The 25,038-nt window shown below is 37.2% G+C and overlaps 1 protein-coding gene and 1 long non-coding RNA gene across 3 annotated transcripts; both read left to right on the top strand.

Annotated features, from left to right (window-relative positions):
* Positions 1–8,482: 8,482 nt before the first annotated feature.
* LOC130468972 (uncharacterized) lies at positions 8,483–10,259 on the top strand. Its single transcript, XR_008929344.1, has 3 exons — positions 8,483–8,531; positions 9,043–9,106; positions 10,125–10,259. It is a non-coding gene; the product is annotated as an uncharacterized lncRNA (long non-coding RNA).
* Positions 10,260–11,518: 1,259 nt separating this feature from the next.
* Positions 11,519–22,377, top strand: LOC110787642 (probable methyltransferase PMT28). Of its 2 annotated transcripts, XR_002533145.2 has the most exons (9): positions 11,519–12,741; positions 12,831–12,980; positions 13,360–13,630; positions 13,717–13,809; positions 15,344–15,518; positions 20,812–21,054; positions 21,169–21,363; positions 21,513–21,953; positions 22,032–22,377. XR_002533145.2 is itself a non-coding variant. In XM_021992271.2 (8 exons), the coding sequence occupies exons 1-8, from the start codon at positions 11,788–11,790 to the stop codon at positions 21,709–21,711; spliced, it is 2,280 nt and encodes a 759-aa protein (XP_021847963.2). In that variant the 5' UTR covers positions 11,519–11,787; the 3' UTR covers positions 21,712–22,377. The 2 variants fall into 2 exon arrangements, 1 of the variants encoding a protein (XP_021847963.2); XM_021992271.2 differs by having other exon boundaries at positions 21,513–22,377.
* Positions 22,378–25,038: the final 2,661 nt, after the last annotated feature.

The following is a 25,038-nucleotide window of genomic DNA, read 5'->3' as shown; positions in this document are numbered from 1 at the left end:
GTTTGGGGGGGTTTCACATTACTTGTACATTATAGGTATGTTTTTCTTTTCTTTTCGCATTTCTTTATTTTGGTGTGTTCCTTTGGTGTGTTTAATGCTTTCTAGATTAGTTTATTGCTTTGAAAAAAAAAACAAAAATACGTTCCGATGAATACAATATCATGCTTCCCTGTGCCCCTTGAGCGGAAATTGTTTTGATTCTTGGTATTTGATGATGGGCAATGTAGATGTGTTAGCCATGATTTGATATTCGATTGCTTTGATGCCTAAACATGAGTCAACTCCGACTAACTACTTGTGGACTTGGTGCTTGACTAGTTGACTTGGTTAGGATGTGTGATAGCTTCCTGGTGTGTCGTTGATTTTGAGTATTGGTTTGCAACTATTAGTAGTGTTTTATGACTCATATACATGCACATTGTGGAGGACGAAGACATTTTTCTATTTAGGTAGCCTTCAGATGAAATTAGATACATTTGTTCCCTCTTTTTCTACCCATGTTGTGCTTGTGCCCTTTATTCGGTGACTAACCACATTACAAGCCCGTAAATTCCCCATTGGTTACTAGTCCCAAGCCTAGCTTGGGGGAGCTAATAGTAGTGAGGTGAGGGAGTTGTAGTGTGGTACATTTTGAGCATATTGAGTATTGAAAAGGGAAGTTCTTCTTATCATGATTGTTGTTGAAAAAATGAGCTGAAAAATGAATGAGATGAGGAGAATAAAAAAAATGTGAAGGTTCCAAAAGAAAAAAAAAAAGAGATTGAGCAAGAAAAAAAAAAGAGGAAAAAAATCGTTATTCTGAAAATAGTTCAAGCTTTTGTCACTCCGGTATTACGATTTCTTATCTTCATGAGTGATTGGTTATAATTGTGAAATCAAGGCAAGAAAGTATAGTGTGGTTTGTTTGTTGTTTTATTCATGTGTTGAGTGGGAGAGTAGTGGTCATTATTTGTGATTGATCATGGATTTGCTAGGATTTATGCTCCCCAAAGCCAAGGCTTTAAGCTCACATTTTACCCAAATTTACCACACCCTTACCTAATCCTATCATTACAAGCTTGAAAGACCTTCCGACCTTTGTGCATAGAGTTGTATTAATGTGAAAGTAGTTGTTTATCAATGCAAGTTATGACATGACACATTCCGAGTCGACTACTAGGTTGAGTGCATGTTTTTCTAGACACACGAGTGTTGTGAGTTTGGGAGGGCATTGTACACATATATCTTGGGACGGGAGCGAACGGGTACATTTTTTTATCCGCCACATAAATGAGTGACGAGTGTGTGAGAACTAGTCTTGAATTCCATTGTACACTTGCGGTTCGCTTTGCGTGATGATTGTTAAGGTGGATTGGCGATTAAATGAATTTGATTGGTTGACATTGATGCATGCTTGTTGGATTTTGCCTCGAATTATGTCTTTCATTTTGAATTATGTTGGGGGTGAAGTTGGTTTTGTGTTCATCGATGATTTCCTTGCTTAGGGACAAGCAAGGATCTAGCTTGGGGAGGTTTGATATGCATGTTTTATATAGTATTTTTACCCCCGTCCCTTAGTACTTTTATGTGTCAAACGTGCTCTTAGGAGCCGTTTCTAGTACTAATGTGTGTTATTGAGTGTGCCTTGAGTTTCAGGTTTTATTATGAGAAATTGGTCTTTTTAGACCCGTTTCATGTTGATCTAGGCCACTATATGAGCCCGAGGAAGTTCGGGACCTTCATCGTCGACTTTCGGGAGCCTTGGATGCTTATGGTTGAGCCCCGGGAGTTAGACTCAGTGATATGGGCGAGCTATACTGAAGATTGCAAATCGCCCTGGAAGCTGAGGGCGAAATGCAACCATCGGGCGGAATTGAAGCAGTTTGGATTCATCAACGCGCGCCCGATCGGGCGCAGCTCGCCCGATCCGGATCGGGCGGTCATCCAGAAGCCTATGTGGAGAGTTCGCAAACCGCCCAATCGGGCGGATTTTGGCCCGATCGGGCCGACTATCGAGTGGATCGCCCGATCGGGCGAAGCGTCGCCCGATCGGGCGACGCCAACCTCCAGCAGTTTTTCGCGCATTTACTTTCCGTTTTTTAGGCTTTATTTTGGTAAACTATATAAACAAGCTTTAATTATTTTTAGAGAACACTTTATTTTCTAGTATTGAACCTTAGTATTATTTTCCTTAGCCTAGTTTTCTCTCTAGTTTATGCAAAAACACTTAGTTTAATTCTCAATAAAAATTCAAGCTTTCACTTCCCTTTGTTCTTCAAATAGGTATTATTTCTTATTTCAATTCATTATCTTGCTTTAATAATGCTTTCAATTATGATTATTGCTTTGTTTATTGTCAACATGCTTGAGTAGTTTAATTTCTAGGGTTGGGGATCCATGAATAATATGAAGGGATGATTGAATGATTATGATTGTTGGCATTGTAATTGATTCCTATTGATTGGTTTATTTCACTATACAATTAGATTTGCGCAGGTTTAATTGTGGTAGTTATGCAATATCAAATTAAGATTCGAAAGATGCAATTTGATTTTTAGGCTTGTGTCAATAGGTGGAATTAGAGTTAATACGTAGCGAGAGCCCGTTAATTCTAAGTCTATGATTAGTATCGACTTGAGAGAGCATGCTAGTCTAATTAATTACTTTGTTGATTATCGTGATTGTTCAATGTCCTGGATTATTATTTGTTGGCGAACCTATACCCTAGATTCCTTAATATATTGATTCATTCTTGTTTAATTATCGTTCGTAGTCTTAGCATACAAACCATCAACCAACTTTTGTTCACAATAGTCTAGATTAATTAATTGATAGTAGAAAGAACGCCTGTTTCCCTGTGGATTCGATCCTGACTTCCCTTGCTACCTAGCTAGTGGACCTTAGGTTATTTTTGATTAGGTGATACGACTTTAGCCTGTCACCTAGCTGCTCCCGAACCGAACAAGAACAAGTTTAGGACTCCAAATGTCGCCCCTACGCAGATAGTCCACAACACGTTCGGATCCGCCTCAGATTCAATTAACTAGAATATTATCTAAGGTTTTATTTGCACTCGGAAAGCTTATTATTAACTTTAGGCAAATTATTAAATTCCCTCTTGAACTTAATGTATGTGAATACTTATTGAATTGCATTATAAATTGTGATCATGAACCACATATTTATAGGGTGGAAATAACGGAGTTAGAATTCTACTAGGATTCCAATAACTAAATCAATTAGGATTCTAGTTAAATTATATCATTAGAATTTTACGTTTAATCAAACACCTAAGTATTTCAGATTTAACAAAATATCCAATTTGAGTAGAATTAGGAAAACGAGATTACTTCACAAGGAAGCAATCCTAACCGGCCAAGGGAATGGCCATGGCACGCACAGCCCGCCCCTTTGCACAGCCCGCAACACGCAGGCCCAAGGGCGCTGCTGCTTGCTCACTGGCCCAAGGGAGCTGGCAGCATGCACGCGGCCCACTGGGCGCTTTTGCTGATCGGCCTGCTTGCTCGGCCTGCTCTGCGCGCGGGGGCTTGCTGGGCGCTGGGCCTGGCTTCATGGTGGGCCTTGCGTCTTGCAATCTTGTTCGTCGATAGTTTCGTACGTCGCGCTTTCGGTTCGTTTTCCGATTCCGGAATTCGTTTCCGATTCAAACAAATATTTAATATTTTCGATTCCGGAATTTATTTCCGTTTCGAACAAATATTTAATATTTCCGATTCCAGAATTTATTTCCGATTCCGACAATATTTCCGATTCCGGTAATATTTCCGTTTCCGGCAATATTTCTATTTCCGATAATATTTTCTGGTACGTACCATGTTTCCGTTTCCGGCAACGTCTACGACTTGGATAATATTTATATTTTCGTCATGATCCATATTTTCGTTTCCGCAATATCATCATTTCCGGAGCATTCTATATTTTGCCTTTTGACGATTTCAGCTCCCACTGGAACCGAGATCCGTCGTTTCCGAATGTTCATAAATATAGTATTTAATTCACTTAAATACTTGATCAGTTCACGTACTATTTGTGTGACCCTACGGGTTCAGTCAAGAGTAAGCTGTGGATTAATATTATTAATTCCACTCGAACTGAAGCGGCCTCTAGCTAGGCATACAACTCACTTGATCTTACTGAATTATTAACTTGTTTTAATCAATTAATACTGAACTGCATTTATTAGACTTAGCATTGAATGCATACTTGGACCAAGGGCATTATTTCCTTCACGTAGTACACGAACTAAGGATGTTAAGATTGGGAAAGTTTTGTGGTCTAATCAAGAGTCAAAAGAGGCAACCCGGGAAGCTGAGGACGATATGAGAAGGAAGTATCCCAAGCTATTTCTCGAGGGTAGTTGAGTTACGGGGTCGTAACTTGTGTCTTTTAAGGGGGGTAGAGTGCGGTAGAATTCCGCGCTTTTTACCTTATTTTCCCTTATTTTATGCTTAAATTAGTGCTTTCTCCTAAATTACCACTTCATATTGTCATGTTGAATCATCTAAAGAGTACAACAACTAAAGTTTTTTGCAAGAAAACGCAATAAAGTCTCATAATGTCTCAAGTTTTAAGTTTCAAGTTTGATTTTCGAGCCCAAGTTTCGGGACGAAACTTCTTTTTATTATATTTATAAAGCATTTTTATGATTTTTAGAATTTAAATCGCACTTAAATATTATTTAAATGTGTTTTATTAATTAAGAAAATAATTATTATTTTAATTAATTAAGAAATGAATTTTAATTTCAAGTTGAGAATTTAATTGGGATTCAAAAGTAAAACGATTTCAAATTAATCTAGCCCAATCAAATTCCAAGTTCAAGTCCAAAAAACTTAAGCAAGCCCATCTTCTGTTTAATGAAGCCCGAAAGGAAATCCTAAAGCCTAGCCCATCTTGGAGTTTCCTAAGCCTATAAATATAGGTGATCGCCCTCAAAATCCCTCACTATTATTCATTAAACCTAAAAGTAAAACCCGAACCCTAAATCTCTCTTTCTTTCGTCGAACTTCTTTTTGGTCGTTTTTCTTCTACTTTCGTAGGTTTTCAGACAAAACATTCTTATTCAAAGTTGTAGATCTCAACTTTGCCTCAAGAATCGATTGATTCCGAGTTATAGATTAGGAGTTATGGGCATTCTAAAATCCTGCAGCAGTATTTCTTCTCCTCTCTCTCTTGCTCGCAAGCAACCCGTGCCCCTGCCCTGATGATGTTGCTCCCGTTGCACCACACACACACACACTCAAGTCGTGTGTGTTGCCGAGTACTACACTCCGTATTCCTTTGATCTTTTTTATCCCAATCACATCCAATTCGTGATTGTACCGTGCTATAGGCCGGTTTGTATAATTCTCTTCTTCCTTACCTATTCTATTCAATTCCGTATTTTAAATTATATTATTATTATTGGTTTTTGATTGATTAAAATGCTAGGATCGGTTAAGAACACCGAATTTTGAGGATTTATGTTTGGATTATTGAGAATGATTTTAATTATAGAAGTTGTAATTTTAAGATTTGAAATATATATTAAAGCTTCAATTTTTATTAGTTTTAATGGTTTTAATTACAAACTATGATTGGGGTTTTAATGTGAACCTAATGAATAATTGATTAGCATAATTAGATGACGATTTTAATTATGATAATCAATTATAATTTTCAAATTCGTTTTAAAGACTTAAATCGTCGATTTTTAATGGTTTTAAATTTCATGCTAAGGTTTTAAACGATTAATTAGGACTATTATTTTATTAATGAACGATTAATTTCTAATTAATTCCAGTGCATGTTTTAAAACTAAACAAAGTTGCTGGAAATTTAATGAACATAGATAATAATTGAATTTCATTATTTTAATGATAGGAGGAGTTTTCTAATTTAGAGGCTTGAATCACAAAGTGGCCCCCGTACTTAGATATACAAGGTGCATACATGTCTAGGGTGACCACCGTTTACATGAGGATACTTGTGATACTTTATCATTGTGATTTATGTGACTTGGATTATTATGAATTCATGTTTGAGGTTGTGAACGAACATGTTATATTATTATGAATTACATGTTTGAGGTTGTGAACGAACATGTTATATTATTATGGATTCATGCTTGATGTTATGAACAAGCATGACTGGATTATTGTGGAACTATGTTTTATTGAACAGGCATGTTTTGATTATTTATGATCGTTGAATTTAACGTCAAGCATGTTGTTCAAGTTTTATATGCATGTATGGGTGTTTCACATGCAAGAGATTATGTTTATGCTATTGTACGTAATGTCTAGCATACTTTGAGCTAAGTATCCGCGCCTTGTTGCACTATTTATTCTACCCCGTTTGTAGGGTATGTTTGGGAAGTCTATGTGAATTGAACTAAGGGGTTTTCGTGCCTTGTGCACATCCCGCTTGTTAACTGGCATGTCGGGTTATCTCAATAGTATATTGAGAAGGAACAATGGGAGTAATATCACTCGAGTCTTGTATGTTGATCACAAGTCCTAATGAATTAAAAGAAAAGTGTTGTTTGGTTGCTTTTATTTTATGTGATGTTGTTGTGACTTGAGTTCACCTTGTGAGTAAAATACTAATTAACGTAAAGTGTAACCAGAACAAGCTTCAAAACTCTTGGAATGTATATACCTTGAGTATGAACAATGGAGGGGAGTTTTGCCGGAAAACTTGTACTCCTGCGAATGATACAAGACGTTGTTTCATTCTTTTTATGCACTGGAATTACTTCGGTATGGTTCGACAGTCGATATGGTCCGACAAGTTACTTTATTTTTATATTTTGGTGTTTGGTTGGCTCCCAACACCCTTCCTTTCATGGATATTTCTTTTGGGCCCGTTCAAAGCTTATTCTTAATTAATCTATGAGTCAAGAGTCGTGTCAAGAGTTGAGTCTTGTCTCCATGATTAATTGTTTACTTATATGGCTTTAATTGTTTATTTACATGGCTTTTGCATGTGGATTAATTATTTTGAGTGAAGCATGTTAAACTAGGATTTCATTCTAGCTTGTTTGTACTCAGCTTTCGCTGATTACGTGCTTTGTGTTTTGGTCATGGCTCTTGCCGTAATGACCCTATGATGATCCATCATTTGCACTTGCATTGTTGGGGAGTAGAGTATTAATTAATAGGTTTCTAGAGGTGACTTGCATACCAAGTAATCTTTGAAGGGGGTTGAATGAGAGAGTTTACTTACTTGCAATGTTTAAAACTCTATTTATTTTTATTTAGACTACACTATAATGATTTCAAGTGAGTTAATGGATTTTGACTAAAGTATTTTGGTGGGCCTTATGGTTCCAACTTGTAGTAAGACCATTAACTATTATTTTATTGCTTTGAAAGTTAGTTAATTCCGCTGCGTAATTCTGGTGCTAGCCTTAGCCGTTATCACGGTGGCGGTAATAATTTGATGATTCGTTTATTTTAACTTGGAAAATAGTTTTATAAAGGCAAGGTTATTAGGGTGTTACAGAATATGATACTAGACGAACTTCAGATATGAGCAAATAGGTGCGATTGGACCAAATTTCTGGCGAAGTCAAGCAAATTTCAGGCGAAATCGACCAAATTTTAGGCAAACTCAACAAACTGTTAGGCGAACTGTAATCCCCCGTAAATTTATAAACGTTATTTATATATTTTAACGTATATTTAATATATTTAAATAAGAATTTACGAATTTGAGAAATAAATATATAATTAACGTATATTTATTTTACTACATTTTGAATATTTTTAATGATTCATGAAATCAAAATAATTTTAGAATTTTAAGTTGAAAAGAAATCGAGTTACGAAAACTGATTGAATTTAGAAAACGATCCTAGTTGGTTTTGGATTCGAATCCTACAACTAAATCCTAGTTCAAGCCCATTTTTGCAAAGCCCAAACAATAAACCCCATACTCCCTTCTCTAACTCTAATTCACGTGAAACAAAATAAAAAAAAAATAAAAAAATAAACAAAGCCAAAACCCCATTTGAACTTCACGTGAAAACGCAAAAGAGAAAAAAAAGAAGCAAAACCTATCTCTCATTCAAACTCACGTAAACTAGCAAACCCTCAAACCTTGGTACTCTCTGCCCAGCCGCCAGCCACCGTACACCCGCCGGACCGCCACCGTCCTCGTCACAGCCGGTAAGCTCTTCTCCGTCGTCCTTCCTTTTCTCTTTCGTTCCCCTTTTCTTTTCTTTTCGTTCTTCTTTCTTCGTTTTCACCCCTCCTCACGTGATTATGCTTGAACCTCGCACAGCCCCAGCCGCCGACCACCTACCGCCGCCGCGACCGCCAACTGCACGGTAACCTTCTTCTTCTCCTTCGTTCTTCTTCCTTTCTCTTTCGTTCGTTTCTTGCAGCTTCGCTACCCTTCTCACGATCTTTTTCGCTCTTGCTCTCCTCTCTCGTTTTGGTTTTTGCGCAGCAGCAATCGAGTCGCGCCACCCTCTCCTTGCTGTCGCCGAGCAGTGCTTCCGCCTCCGGCCGCGCCTCACCGCCTGCCACCGTCGTCCTCTCTCGTCGGTTAACTCTTAAAACCCAAAGCTAATTTTTTTTATATCATATGTATTAATTTAAATATTGTTGGAGTGAATTAAAATTATGATTTTTAAGATTTATTTACTTATTTCAGATTTTAATATTGTATGATTAAATTATTAATTTTCAGATTTCATACATTGATTGAAACGAGAATTTAAATTAGTTAAAGCGGGAATTCTAAGTTTTTAATGATGTTGGATCATGGTAGAATGATTTGGAATGATTAAAACTATTATTTTATATTCTAAGCATCGTAATTTGGTGTTGGGGAAGTTTTTAAACAAATTTATATGCTTGAAATTTAAAGCACGATGTTTGCAAAGAATTTTCAACGAATTTCAATCACTAATTCAATAATTATGATGCTAAGAAATCAAATACTCAAGTTTTGATATTGGGGAAAGTTCTAAATATGTTTAGGATGTATTTAGAATGCTTTGTTATTGTTGTGAATGTTTAGAAGTTGATTGTGAATCCTTGTTGGTTGTTTTAGGCGGAGAATTCTCCTTAGGCGACTTTTGAATTATTAAAGTGGTCTTGCAGTTTGTTTACACAAGGTACGTACATACCTGTGTGCTTGGAATGTGTGCTAATTGTTGAAACCATGTTGAATTTGTTGTTGAACTTGGCTATGTTGATAGTATTGTTGAACTTGGTGATGTTGATATTATCGACGAACTCAGTCAGGTTGAAATTGCATGTTTAATACTGTTGCATGGACATATTGAACCTATATTGCATTACGAGAATTATAACATGTTAGTATGGATGATTGATGCAAACATGTTTGATTGGGAACACTAGATTACTTTGTATATATTGATTCAGATCAGTTGATTGTTGTTCCCTTTTAGCTTTTCACTACTTTATGAGGGCCGAGGACCTTGTTTAGTAAGTTGAAACCTTATACCCATAAAGAGGGGTTAATCAGTATTAAAGGAAAGGTTGGATTTAATTGGAATGAGTCTTATTTGATCCCTTTATGATACTTACTTAATTCCAAGATAAAAACAGTTGTGAATACCTGTGGTTTGTATGCCTTATGTGATTGTTAAGTCATAACAGAGTTTCAATTTGTAAATCATGTAAAGTGAAACTGAATAGCAATAGCTTTAGACTGTGCACGTCTAAAGTGACGGACAAACAAGAGTTGGGGTTCATGGTGGTAGCCCATGGCCTTTAATTCGGACCGGATTGATCACCGTGTCCTATTTTTATTCAAACGTTCCTCGATATCGCAGGTCACTGAGGTTACGGAGTCGCGCCCGTACCTCGTCTTCCTTAGTGAAGCCTCTAGCTAGAAAACTCGGTCCATTGTCTATTTCAACTAAAATAATATTATTGTTATAAGTCTAGCCTAGTCTAGTCAAGTATGGTCGTCAAATTATCATGTTTGTCTGCCCTTATTTATTTTCATTAGTATCATGTTAGGATGGTTCGTTTAATAAGTACCATGTTAGGATTATTATTGTTTTAGTATGTAGTACTCAGCTTTGCTGATTACGTGCTTTGTTTGTGTGTGTTGATCATGGCTATGCCTTATTGATCCTGTGATGACCCAACTTTGGTGAGCAGTCTCTAAGGATCAATAAGCGTTGCCCATCTACAGGTTTGAAGATGATGCATCATTGGGATCGGGATTAGAGAGCTTGTAGTTATATTTGTTTTATTAAGTGATTTGGTTTGTTAACTTAAATTTGAAAGTTGTCGTACTATTCATATTTCCTTATTTCCGTTAATTGGTTTTGGACTTAATATGTAATCGATTATTTATGAACCTAAAAGTTAGTTTTATGTTTTCCGCTGCAAAATTTTGAATAAGCCGTACGTTTTCACACGGGCGATAATGCCTTGATAATTCTCTATAGTTATATTTATAAAAGGGTTGTTTTAGAAAAAGGGAATTGTCGGGGTGTTACACGAACTCAACCAAAACGCATAAAATTAGGGTTTATGGCTAGAGAAATTGAAGATGGAGAGAGAGAGAGAGAGAGAGAGAGAGAGAGAGAGAGAGAGAGAGAGAGAGAAAGCTAAATTGGATATTTAGGGGAGAGAAAGAGAAATTGAGAAGAGAAAGAGAAATTGAGAAGAGAAAGCTAAATCGAAGATTTTGGGAGAGAGAAAGCTAAATGGAAAATTGGGAGGGGTTTTTCGTTTTGGGATTCTTGGCAAGCGAAATTGGGGACGACGAAAGGAGTTTTGCATTTTTTTTTAATAAATTGATCAAAGAGGGCGAAATCTATGAAGTCGCCCTTGTTATTATTATCAGTTAAGGCAAACCCATTTTCACACTCTTTGTTTTAATCAATAGAGGCAATTTCTATTTGCCCTATTTGATTTGTTCAACTAGGACGATTTTAGAGTTGCCTTTTCTTTTATTAAAAAAATCGCTCTAGTTGCTACTGATTCTTGTAGTGTAAATGAACCATATCTGTATGCTTTTTTTTTAGAACAAATATTCATGGCCCAAATGTTTTATGGTGCATTTTTAAAGTAGAAATTATTTCATGCATTATTTGGAAGTTGAAATTAAAAGTCAAAGGCTCAAAGGTACAACCGTACAAGTTAAAATTTTATTCAAATAATAGTACTCCGTACTCTGTAGTATTTTGTTTCAAAATTTCTTATCCAAAAAATAAATGCTCCTACTCCGTAATACAATATAAATGACTCCTTCACTTACCATTCGGCTTGGGCCCCTAAAAAGTCAGGACCGACCCTGCCTAAAAGAAACCCAAAATCGAAATTATCGGACACAAAGTCTAAGTGAGCTCAATTTAACCCGTTAAAATTCGTTTAACACCACATTAAGCTGACCCGAATCCAATAAAGCCTGACCAAGCTCGACCCGTTGCAGATCAACCCAATTTATATATTACCCTAACTTAAACCTGAACGTTTCCGACCTGTTCCGACCCAATTTAGACCCATTTAGTCAACCCAGAGTTCACCCATTTAGCCGAATTTACACACCCGACCTCCTCCGTCAAAACTTCTGCCTGAACAACTCTTCCCCAGTTCCCCTTCACTTAAATCACTCAATTTTGTCTCTCCTCCCTAGATTCTCTCCCCCTCAAGCCTGAAATTTTCAAAATTCTACATTATTCAAATGGCAAATTCAAGATGTTGCTGAAAGCTCAACTCAAAAAAAAAAAAAACTTCCTAATTCCACCTTCTGTATTCAACTCACTTTCAACACACTTGAGACTTGAGAGAGTGAGGTGAGAGAAACAGAGTGATGGGCATACCGCGCCAAGCTAAATCAGCGCTGTCTACAATTAGGCGCCGCGCGACACTCCCAGTCGGGTTGTGCGCGAAGCTGACGGCAGTTGTGGTGCTAGGCCTGGGTTTCATACTTATCTGGTCGTTTTTCTCACCAACCCCAGATTCCCTAACTAATCAAAGGGAGAGTTTCAGTGAGATTGCTGAACCAGCAGCAGCAAGATCATCAACTTCGAACTCGAACACAAAGAAGGTTAGTCATAGTCATTCAACTCCCACATCGAAATCGAGTAAAAATGAACATTCCCAACAACCGCATCATCATCATAATAATAATAATAATAATAATAATAATAATAATAATAATAATAATAATAATAAGCATCAGCAACGCAGTGATTCGAGGAAGAAAAAACATGGGGTTGTTAGTAATATGACTTTTAGTGGGCAGAGTTCAAAGAAAATTAACAGGACGAATGATGGGGTTGAATTGGATTTAAAGGAGGGGGATGAAGGAAATGAGAGATCTGATGAGGTTGTTGAAGGAGATGATCAAATTGTTGTTGATGGTAAGGAAGAGGGGTTTCAAAGTGAAGGTGAAATGGAGGAGGAGAGGAGTGGGGATGAAGATCCTGATGTTGAAGGTGGAGTGGATGTGAATATGTCTGAGACTGAGGAGGAGGAGGAGGAGGAGGATGACGAAACTCGGTGGAGGAGTAGAGGGAAGATGAAGACGCATTTGGGGCCATTGTTTGATCCCAAAACACATTATAGTTGGAAATTGTGTAATGTAAGAAGTAAATACAATTACATTCCTTGCATTGATATCGAGAGTCCTAGTGGAAAGATTAGGAGATATCGACATCTCGAAAGGAGTTGTCCATCAACACCTCCAATGTGTCTTGTCCCTCTTCCGCCTGGCTATGGAAGTAATGGGACTACTTCGCGTTGGCCTGAAAGCAAAACAAAGGTATCCAAACTGAATATTTCTTTTTGTTTTCTTTCAGTGTATTTAGGCTTGTGAATATTATAGTACATTGATATTCGAATTGCTTGCAGATATTGTACAATAATGTTGCACATCCTAAACTTGCTGCATATCTTAAGATTGTCACTTGGGCCTTGGTGTCTGGAGATTACCTCATCTTTCCTCAAAGTCAATCCAACATTCTTGGTGGTGTTGATCACTACCTTGAATCCATCGAAGAGGTAATGATTTATTGTCTGCTTTACTGTGTTAGCCTTGATATAAAACTATCTTCTTGGTGTTATAACATTTTAGAGTTTTTCAGCTTACTTGTTGTGTTATGTGTTGTTTGGCTTTATCTTGAAAACAATACAACTAAAATATGGCAAAGTTTTTAAAAAATCAGTGATGTACGGATGTACCCAAGTTGACTATAAAGCTGTGATATCTGATCACTTAATGATCTGAAAATTTTTCAGCAACCCTTTAAAAGTGTAATATCGGATGGGAAGCTTTATGGCTAATACAAATATCCAGAGGGTGGAGACGTAAAGATTCAGAATGGCTAAATGAACCTTTTTGTTTTCTTACTTGCTTATGTAAACTTGATGGTTCTGTTAGATGGTACCAGACATTGAATGGGGAAAGAATGTCCGTGTGGTGCTAGACATTGGAGTCACCGACTCAAGCTTTACAGCATCTCTCTTTGACAAGGGTGTGCTCACTTTATCACTAGGATTGAAGGATGACCTGGTGGACTTGGCACAAGTGGCAATTGAGTGTGGATTTCCCGCAATTGTTAGCCCATTTGCAAATAGTAGACTTCCATTCCCAAGTGGTGCTTTTGATGCCATTCATTGTAGTGGATGCAAGATACATTGGCATTCTCATGGTACTTTGAATATTTGAACTTGCCCTTTTAAACTGCTTAAGTTGATTTTTTTGTTTTATGCTTTTTTTTTGTTTTGTTTTTTCCAGGCGGCAAGAGGCTTCTTGAAATGAATAGAATTTTGCGACCAGGTGGATACTTTGTTTTGTCTCAGAAACATAACAACATTGAAGAAGAAGAAGGTTTCGCCTGGTCTAATTTTAATCTTTTCTTGTTACTGATTGAGGAAAGACAACTTTTTTTTGTACTGAAGCAGTAAAAGAAATTAACTGTGGTTGCTACCAGATTGACTTAACACAAACATTGCTGGCTTTTCTCAGTGTACAAATTCTTCTGTTATATGGTACTAGTCTTATATGCACACGATGCGTGCGAAGATATATAGCAAAGCAAAATGATGTTATTAGAAAAAATTATTTGCAAAGTTTCTTTAAAGAAAAAGTAGACATCAAAAAAATTGGGGTATGAATTTTTATTATGTTTGTTTGTAAAATTTAAATTAAAATATGATTTATTTGTGACAATATCAAAATTTGGCGTAATAAAGTACTTGAAAGGAACAAATAAATTATGTGATTAATAAGGAGTATATTATTGGATGTGATTAAGTATATGATTGTGACTTTCCTTTTTTATTTTTGACTTTTTTTGGCTAGGATTATATTTGATTATCTGATTTCCGTTTATGCTTTTTTATTGTAAAATAATGTTAATGTAGTTTCTAAGTAGTAGGGGTGTTTTAGACTATTCTATAAGGGACACCGAAATGTCATTTACAATAATGACCTAAGGAGTTTCCTGATAGTATAGAGATTATATACTTTCCCAACACATGTTGAAAAGAAATAAAAAAAACTACAATTTTGGCTAAGGCTTTGTTATCTTCACCTTATTCTTATTGTTTATTAGATGAGACCAGAAAAGTCAGACCAGACCCTAAAAAACAAAAAACACTCACAAAAAACATTTAGATCAGACCAAACCGAACCAAAAACTAGAAAAATTCGACCAGAGTAGGTGAAGAGAACAAAGCCTAAGCAAGAATCTTTATACTTCGTATGACAATAGACAAATATGTTCGTTGCCGGGAGATTCCGATACCAATTTTCTGTTTAATTGTGGTTTTCCAACATAGATCAAACAAAAAGTGGATGCCCTTATTACTTTGCATATATTGTACTTATGGCCCGTTTGGTAGCCGGTAATAAATTGTGGGTATGGGAATAAATCTAAGTGTTATTTGGCAAGAAAATAACATCATGATGTCCATGGTAATGAAATTTTGTCTCAAACTTGGTGTTTTTCTTCATAAACTTGCATTCCCACCTAATACCACTCCCCAAATGGTAATGGATGGTAATGTAAATTTATAAAGAAAAAGAGATAATTTTGATTGAACTATCATTACCATGAGAATGGTTGTTGATTTTCCTTACAAATTTACATACAAAATCATTCCCATTGACACCATTTATGGCCGGTTACCAAACGGGCTGTTAGGGCAAACATTTTTGTTTTTCATAACGGGGTTATTTGCGTTTATTGAATAGAAAAGCCTTTTATCTTTGGTTGTTACTTTATCTGTAGCTCCAACTCATAAGCTGGATTTTCCGTCAAATGTCAAATTTATGCTACAGCTGTCCAGTTGATTTGTATAGTTGTTTCATCAAGCTTAGTGTCAATCGTGATATTTTTCTCTTTTATTCTTCTTTCCAGCTACGACGTCGCTGACCGCAGCTATTTGTTGGAATGTCCTGGCTGATAAAACTGATGAAGTTGCTGAAGTTGGTGTCAAAATATATCAGAAGCCAGAATCTAATTCTATTTATGAACTTCGTAGGAAGAAGAATCCTCCTTTATGCAAGGAGAACGAAAATCCAGACGCAGCTTGGTATGCCTACTGTTGTTTGTGAAACTATTTGGAATTACCATTTGTCTATATTTTACCATACATTAGCATCATTATCAACATTACCCAAATGCCTTAGAAAATCTGCCATGTCAGCAGGTTAAGTGGAGGTGTGATTTTAGCAGCTTTATTCTTGCAATAACAGAGATGTTATTTTAATAAGACCCTAAAACCTGATTGGAATGTCTTTTCATAGTTAATGATAAACTTTATCACACTATTAGCTTAGTCAGCCGTTTTCATTTGATCTATCACTTCTAAAGCCAAAAACATAGAATGTTCAGGCTCAGTCATAATGACATATTTATAGAATACTGTACCATAGTATATTCCTTTTCAATCTTGAACCATACCAATATACCAATATGGGACTAAAATAGAGCCTTGATCCCACAGTAGGGTACACATGCTCGTCAAACACACTCACAAACAATTACATTTTTGCATGCATATATATGAAAAAAATTAGTTGTTCAATCTGTAAATGCTTGCTTAATTTTTTATTGCTTGAAGTGCTCTTTATATTTCTTTTCACCTTTTGAAATACTTTCTCCCGCTGTGTCTAGTTAGGGGAGTGAGACAGTAATCACTAGATCATTTAAGTTGGGTTGTGCTGGTGCTGGAGGTGGTGTTGTCCGTTGAAGAAAACTTTTTAGTCCAAACTCTTTGTCAATGTTGACGTGGTAGGACTTAGGAGTAGTATTATTGAAAAAGGAGAGGCTGTTTGCACTCTGCCTTCAGTTTGTCATTTTTTGTTTTCTGTATTTCCAGGCTGTCTATCATTCCTTTTTCATTTGTTCTATTCGAGTCTTTTCATTCTTCAGCTAATTAGCTCTGTTGGTAGAACTACCAATGCATGTTGTACTAAGTGTACTCAGAGTCTCAGGCATGATGAATTGCATTGCAGAAAGGGTGTCAAATACTTAAAACCAATCCCTCTCATCTGTTTATGAATCTATAGAAATGGGAGCTTTAGTATGTGTTTCGACCAGTAAAACCTTGTTCTCTTCGACTTAAAAAAATAATATTCAGTAAAAGCAAGTTAAGTTTTGTAAAAGTAATGTAAGTTCAATAAAAAATAATTTATGTCTGAAATCAACTTCATTCTTGCAAGAAATTTTCTTTCGTTGATGTGTTGTATGACTTGCATCATTTTGGAGGTCTTATTTTATGGAGTAGCTCACAATGAAAATTATAGTAAGAGGAAATCGTTACGTTTAAAAATCGTGAGTATTCAACCCCCTCTTTTCGTGAATTTCTTTTAACTTTAAGAAATCCCCTTTTGTTTAAAATCATTGGTTTGAAGACTTGAAGGTGGTTATATACCTCATGACACTTATCTTAAAATCACAAATGAATATCATCAGGCCCGACTTTGGGGCATATCATCAGGCCCGACTTTGGGGCGGTCCAACCGGACCTGCAACATAGGGCCACAAAATTTTGGGGCCCTAAAGAAATTTTGATGGTTAAACCCCCCAAATACTTTATAACATATATTTCAGCTGCTTGGTTAAACAATATACTTCGTTTGAACTTTGTCCTAGTTCGTAGGGAGGTAAGTGCGTGGTAACTTACCCTGGAGTTCGAATCTGACCCCACCCACTTACCTTTTGCCTTTTCTGATTTTCCTTACTCAAATATCACCCTTTTCATGTCTATTAAACCTTTTTATTCATTTTCTCAAACCAACCTACATAAAATGTTAAACCATATTATTAATTTGACTCTATATTTTGTATAAACAAAACAATATAAATATAATAATTATGTGTTTTACATTAAATAGTTGTCCATAAAAATTTATAGGTGTCTAATATCTATATTTAGCACAGGGCCTCCAAGTTGCTGGAGACGGTCCTAAATATCATTTAGACTCTTAGTGTCACGGTGCGAATGTTTTGACATCGTATCCGTGCGACACGCTATAGTGTTTTGGCAGCAAGGGCGCAAGCCTTGTGCAGAATGAGTGTCTCGGGGCTCGTAGAGGCACGAGCAAGTGTTTGATTTTGAAAGGAGCACTCTTGCCTATTGGCAACAAGAGCGAGGACCGTTGGTCAATAGCACGCACAAGCGGGACCTTCGACGAGAGGGTGTCTGATTGCGGTACTTCGATGGATTTTGGGATGCTTGAGAGCTAGTAGCAGCACAATATTATATAATAGTAACAAAACAAGCAATAAAGTGATGGCAACAATCGGTGAGAAATAGGAATTAATTCATTCATACCCCTCATAGAGATTTATTTTGAATTAGCTACAAACTATCCATGAATACTAACATAAAATTCTATCTAAAGCATAGAAACCTATTAGAAAAGTCTTAGAAATCATTAGATAAGCAAAATACAAGTAACGGAAGGTTGGATATTAGCATCCTTCCCTGCCTAAGCTGTCGACGTCATACTTACAAGAATTACAATAGATTAAAAAAAGTCTCCTATTCTGAATTCTGCAGTCTCTGTTGCGTTGTTGGTCGGTGACGCTTGATAGAGTCTTCTTGTATCCGGTTGTCTCTTGGTTGGTGAACGAACTTCTGCGGAGTCTGGCGGAGCGCGCTGCTTCTTTGAGTTGATGTTTCTTAGCTGTCCACATCTTTCTTCTATTTTGGCTCGCCGCTTTAAAGGGTTGTCTCTTCTTACTTGCTTCTTGATTCTTTTTCGGTGCAACAGGACTCGAGCTTGCTATATGTTGCGAGGAGGTCTTTGAGAATTGAGATGTTCTTTCTTTGTGGCTCCATCGCTCGCATTAGTGGCTGTGTGATGCGAGGTTGTTTCTGAGATGGATGCCGCCTTCTTTTGGGGCTCCATCACTTGCAGTGTGGTGTCTCTTTTTCGAGGGTGTTTCTTCGATGTTGTCTACTTCTGGGGCATCATGATTCGCATTGCCGACTTGTGCTTCTTCTTCTTCCGGGTCTATCTCCTCAGGGAGCCCATCTTGTAGATGGCACCTATTCTCCGAGGTTGCTCATCTTCTTCTTCGGATTCATCTGGGTTTCTTCAACGGCTATGGATGATAGCTTCTTTTGGAGGTTGTCAATCTCCCCTTTGTGTAGCAAGTAGTTAAGCCTACTAATGTTTCCCGTGACTTTGAATTTTCTTGTTGATTGGGATGGCGACGACCAGAACTTCTATGAGGCGCTTCCCCTATTTCTTGGTATGAATCTCCCGAGCGGGTAGGTGAGCTTGGAGTCTCGGCCCTCTAAGCTTGTAGGCGTCCCCTTAGTTTTTTCTTCTGAGCGATGACTCTTCTCAGCGGAGTAATCCATTAGTCGCTTAGTAGCAACCACAACGGCCAAAAGGGTGTACTTTCACCCTCATAGCTTCACACCATTCTTGTAGCCCGTGAAAAAAGTTGAATAACCGATCTTTTTCATTCAAATCTCAACATGCAAGCCGATATTGTTTCACATAGTCGTCTATGGAGCCCTTGTAGCGGATCTTCTTGCAGTAAACTAAACTCGATGTTCTCGGGGTAGATTGTAGAATTAATCTTTAATATTCCTTCTTAAACTCCTCTCATGTGTCTATCTTGACCTTCCCATCTTCGATGTTGGTGTGCTTTCTGCTCCACTATAACTTCGCATCGTCTGACAAGTGCATGGTCGCAGTATCCATCTTTAGATCGTCACTCAACTGGCAAATTCTGAATTACTGTTCTATGTCGAAGAGGAGTGTCGACTTCCTTCGAGTCTCTCGCGCCACTGTAGTCTCTAGGATTTGGAGGTTTGATCTTTATCGCACCTCCTCCACCGGAGTCTTATCTAGTGCTTCATTTGTTTTTCCTTGAAAAAAGCTATGTTGTTCACGGATCATATCTCTTTCTTGCGCAGTCTCGAGTCTTTCTATTTCTTTGGCTTGGCCAACCACAATTCCTCGAGGTTTTTCTACTCCCCTCTTGCTTCTATGACAGCGGGGCAGTCGTTACACCATTCGTGCAGGTTTACATCTTTTGTTTCTGTCTAGGGTCTCTCGATGCCTATGTTTGAACCTTGGCTCTGATACCAATTGCCACTGTCCGAATGTTTCGATACCGGATCCGTGCGGCGCGGTCTAGACTTTTGATGGCAAGGGTGCAAGCCTTGTGGGGAATGAGTGTCTTGGGGCACGTAGGTGCATGAGCAAGTGTTTGCTTAAAAATGGGGCACTATTGCCTATTGGCGACAAGAGCGAGGGACGATGATGGTCGATCGGGGCGCAGCAGGCACAAGCGGGACCGACGACGAGAGTGTATCTGATTGCGGGACTTTGATGGATTTCTGGGATGCGTTAGAGCGAGTGGCTACACAATATTTATAAAGGCCTACAATGAAACACAAGCAATAAAGTGATGACAACGATCGGTGAGAAGTATGAATTCATTCATTCATACCCCTCATAGAGGTTTATTTTGAATTAGCTACAAACTACGTAACATAATACTATCTAAAGCTTAGAAACCTATTAGAAAAGTCCTACAAAGCATTAGATAAGCAAAATACAGGAGGATTTTAACCCTTAGTCAATATTTCCTTTTTGGTTTCTTTTTCTTGAAAGTTAAAAGGGAAGTTATTTTGGTTTTCGTTTGTCTTTGTCCAAATTTCCTTTTGTCTGTTTTCTTTGAAAGACAAGTTTATGTCCTTATTTTTGCACCTGTTCTTAAATTTTGTATCAGTGATGTTATTGTGTTGCAGAGAGTTGATTATGACATAACACTCTTACATGATCTCTCTGCTGCTTCTCTGTTCATTGTTGATTAACATGACATGCTAAACTACTGGATTGACAAGTGCAAGTTTAAAATCATGCTTAAAGTGGATAAGATTTAGTCTTTATTGTTGCATTTAAAATCATATTACTCTTTATCTTAGTATCGCAAGTTATATTAATACTCCGTGAGGCTTGTTTATGTTTATGAGCTGCACACAGTGTTACAAACCATATAGAATCAAAGCCAAGAAGATAACTTTTATGGAATAAGTAGGAAATGATTCTGGTGAACTGAGTAGTTGCACCAACTCCATAGTACGTCATATAGCAGACCAGTGAACCTTGAAGGGCACGACTTTATCTCTTATGTTCTGAATGCAAGTTTGTATCATTGATATCGGATGGTTTTAAGGAGATTCACCTGTTTTAAAGAGCTAGCCTTGCAAATCCTAGTCCAAGTAATGGCACTCCTTGCATCATCGATATGATCGAGATGGAATATGCTGACTGCTTTTTCTTCTTTCACACCTTCAAATTTTGTTTGTCTGGGAAGTTGTCTTCTTAATTGTAACTTTGTGATGAAAACAGGTATATTCCAGTTAGGCAGTGTTTGCACCCTATTCCCACTGCAATCGAGCAGCATGGAACTGAGTGGCCTGCAGAATGGCCCAAAAGGCTTGAAAGTTATCCTGACTGGTTGAGTGACAAAGAGAAAGTAAAGGAAGACACAAAGCATTGGAAGGCTATAGTTGACAAGTCCTACCTTGTTGGAATGGGTATTAATTGGACAAATATCCGAAATGTGATGGATATGAAAGCCATCTATGGGGGGTATGTTTCTCATATGCGTCTTCTAATCCCCTTTGAATTTCCCTATTCAGATTCTATTTTTTTGATGCATGTACTGAAAGGTCAAACTAAGGATTTGTGAATGGTATACCACAGATTTGCGGCCGCTCTTTCAAAACAAGAGGTATGGGTGATGAATGTAGTCCCTGTTCATTCTCCAGATACACTTCCATATATATATGAACGTGGTCTGTTCGGAGCTTATCATGACTGGTGTGAATCTTTTGGTACTTACCCAAGGTCATATGATCTATTGCATGCAGATCATCTGTTCTCACGACTTAAGAATAGGTAGGTAGGGATGATCCCTCTGTCTATACTCTCTTGTCTGTTTCATCTTTGAATGTGGATATCCATCATTTCGTACTTGTGAAAGAACAAAGATATTTAGTATTTACTGCCTTGCTGTGTAACTCTTGGTATTATGATTTCTGTTTCAGATGTAACCAACCAGTGGCAATAGTTGTTGAGATGGATCGTTTATTACGGCCTGGAGGTTGGGTAATTGTGCGTGATAAGGTGGTAATACTTGAACCCCTTGAAGGAATTTTTAGAAGCCTGAAGTGGGATATCCACATGACATTTGCTAAGGACAAGGAGGGCATCCTTGTTGCTCAGAAATCAACGTGGAGGCCTTGAGATCAACTCATAATTTCACACTTTCTGTTTTTACTCTCTTGATTTTGCAGACGTTTATCAGATTCGCTCATCCTCCCATATCTGGCAAACCCTGCAGAAATCCTGTCATATAATGATTTTTGAAACTAACTCTTTGTTATCTATAATGTGTACCTACCTACATGCTAACACCCCCATTCAACTAGGACAATACGCTGTTGAGTATAAAAACGAAGATGGGCTTCAAGATGGCAAGGGAATGGGTAATATTCTTTTGACCTCATGTTCCAATGCAAGTATCATAATGTAGCAGCAGCTAATGCAGGTTATGTTTTACCCAGAGCACAAGGACCTTCCATATAAATATAAGCAGTGTAAGAGTTGAAAAGTGTCTGGAAGGCAACTTCAGAAAAATTTGTGCATAAACTGACTCTTCATTCTTCAAGGGTTACTGACTTGCTGTTGCTGTTGCTGTTGCTGTTGCTGTTGCTGTTGCTGTTGCTGGTTATACGTTGTTGTTCACATTGCAGTGTGTAGTTTGTATTCAATTACAATCGTGAAATATTGTCCACTTTTTTCGTAGCCCAATGTATTAGAAATTTAGAACAAATATGCACAGCAGCACAACTCATTTCATTTATACTTGTGACTTTGCTTATATATAATGAATGATACAACACTACTATATTTTTTTTTGTTGTTGCTGTAGAGAGAGGCACAAGTGCAAGACGATAAGAGCATCACCAATGGTGAGTAACCTCACTATCATTAATGATCATATCTCTCTTCTACATCATCGTCCACATCACTTTCCAATATCTTGAGTTACTATTATGAGTCATTTCCTTTATTTTTCTACAATGGTGAAGTTATCCATAACTCTTTCTCCTAATTTTATCAACACCTCACAACTTATTCTTTATCTTATGTATTACTAATTATTTCTAGTTATTGAGCTTATATAATTAATTAATAAAACTAATGATATTGTTAATTATTTTTTTAATTAGAGCATTTTATTTAATATTAATAAAAATATCAATATTTTAAGGGGGGAAAACTATATCAATATTAGGCTCTATTTATAGATAAAATTATAAGAATTCCGTTGGTGTAATTAACTTTTTGAAAAAATTTAAATACATTATTAATTTACGTAACAAAAATTAACAAAGAAGAATAAATATAACCGTTGCACCTGTTGAAGCAACAACCCAGCAAATGCAAAAGCATGGGGCACTTGTCATGTTTTCATTGGACTCTATTGACTTCTGGCGCGCGTCAGAAAAGAGGGGGTTTTACTTCTTTTTTGTGTGTGTAAAAACTTGGTAGTTTCGCAGGATTATGGCAAAAAAAAATCAGCAAGGGTCCCGCTAACAGGTGACGCGCCAGTGGGTGCTTCACCTCTCCATGGTTTAGTGGTGTGTTATCACCTACAATGGTGAGCATACCCACAAAGAGGAGAGAGAGTATTGTGAGTCACTAGAAAGTCACCACTGTTCATGCTCTAATTGGTGTAGACGAGATTCAAACCCAGGGTGCAACCCTTCAAGACTTTACCAATTAAGCCAGTTGACATTCACACAACACTACTATATAAATGTTAGAAATGAATGGTTCTTTCTACAAAAAGGTTGCAACTACTTTCAGTTGCTAATAGTTCTAGTTTTGCTGTTATGATTTGTTGGGCTAACATTTAGTTAAATTTAGAATTTGATGGGTTTTATGTTCGCACTTTCCCGACCGATCATAGATAGTGATTTTCCTCTATAATGCTAAAAGATGTTCAAATTTCATTTGACAATAAAATGTTTTGTACAATGTCCATGTAGGTACTTTTTGCAAAAGAAAAGAACTCTATCTTAATTTGCGCTCATCCGGTGTTGTGTAATAAAAAGGCCATGTCAATAGTTTTTGGCACTCTAATTGTATTAGCGGTAATTACTCGGAGAAAGTCTTGGACATTCATAGGTATTGTCCATGGGGACAATACCAAGAATAAAATAATATATATGCAGTGGGTTTTAAAGCAAAACAGAAAGAAAAGGGAAAATCTAGTGAGAGAAAATTCTAACTAAATTGAAAACAAATTATTTAACCTTTTTCGATGGAAGAGGACACAATCATCCTATCTAATCAGTTAGATGTTATTATGAATGATACGTCTACGGATCAAAATTTGATTAACCAGTTGGAAACTAATTCAAGTCAAAAGGAAAAAGATAAGATTCAAGAACCACTGTCTTTTCGTGAGGCTGTTTCAAAATCATCACAATAGTTTGAGGAGGCCAGAAAAATAGTTGCAACTGCCAATTAATGGGAGGATGAGGAATTTATGGTTCCTAACGGTAATTTGAATGTTCAATTTTCAAAGGGAACCCTAGAGAGACTTCGTGCTCCATGGAAGCCGACACTAATGGGAAAGTGTATGTGAATTAATGTCCGTTATGCGTTTATGGATCAAAGGGAAAAGCTTATATGGAAGATTAAAGGTTCATTGGAAACTATTGAGTTGGGGAAGAATGTTTTTTTTTAAAATTTAGATTCCTGTTCAAGATTATTATGAACGAGCCCTCTTTGGAGGTCCATGGTTCGTTTTGGATCACTATTTGATGTTAACAAAATGGAAGCCAAATTTTCGACCTTCGATTCATTCGTTCGAATCTATGGTAGTTTGGAGTAGATTTCCTGAACTTCCAGTGGAATACTATGATAAACAATCGATGTTTGAAATTGCAGCGTCGGCCGGAAAACCAATTCGGGTTGATTACGCTACTGATAGGTTAACTAGAGCGAGGTATGCACGTGTCTGCGTGGAAATTGATCTTCAACAACCTTTAGCCACCAAGGTACGGTATGTGGCATCAACCAAGCCATTGTTTATGAAAATGTTAGCTCACTATGCTTCACATGTGGAAAAATTGGACATGACAAATCAACATGTGTGGAAATTCTGGTACATAAGGAGTCTCCAAATCATCCCAATGCCAATGTTGAGGCCCAACATGATCAGGTTAATAGAGATTCAGATCTGAGAAGTAATAACGATAAGGATACCATGTTGACTGGGCCTGACAAGTCAACCCAATTGTCAATGACTAATAATAGGGCCCAAAATGAGAAAGAGTATGGTCTGTGGACTCTGGTGACGAATAAAAGATATCAAAGACTTAAATTGGATTCTTCCAAATACAAAAAAGGCCATGTACAAAACGTTTCAAATGCAAGGATTAATGATTATAGGAAAAATAACAATAATAAATCAAATGGGTCCAAAAGATATACTAATCTGCAGGTTTCTTCTAGGGTTACTTATAGCACCGGCGAAGCGGACCAATCAACGACAGG

This window comes from Spinacia oleracea, chromosome 3 (genome assembly GCF_020520425.1).
Source record: "Spinacia oleracea cultivar Varoflay chromosome 3, BTI_SOV_V1, whole genome shotgun sequence".
Lineage (NCBI taxonomy): Eukaryota > Viridiplantae > Streptophyta > Magnoliopsida > Caryophyllales > Amaranthaceae > Spinacia > Spinacia oleracea.
This window is presented reverse-complemented; position numbering and strand designations above follow the sequence as displayed.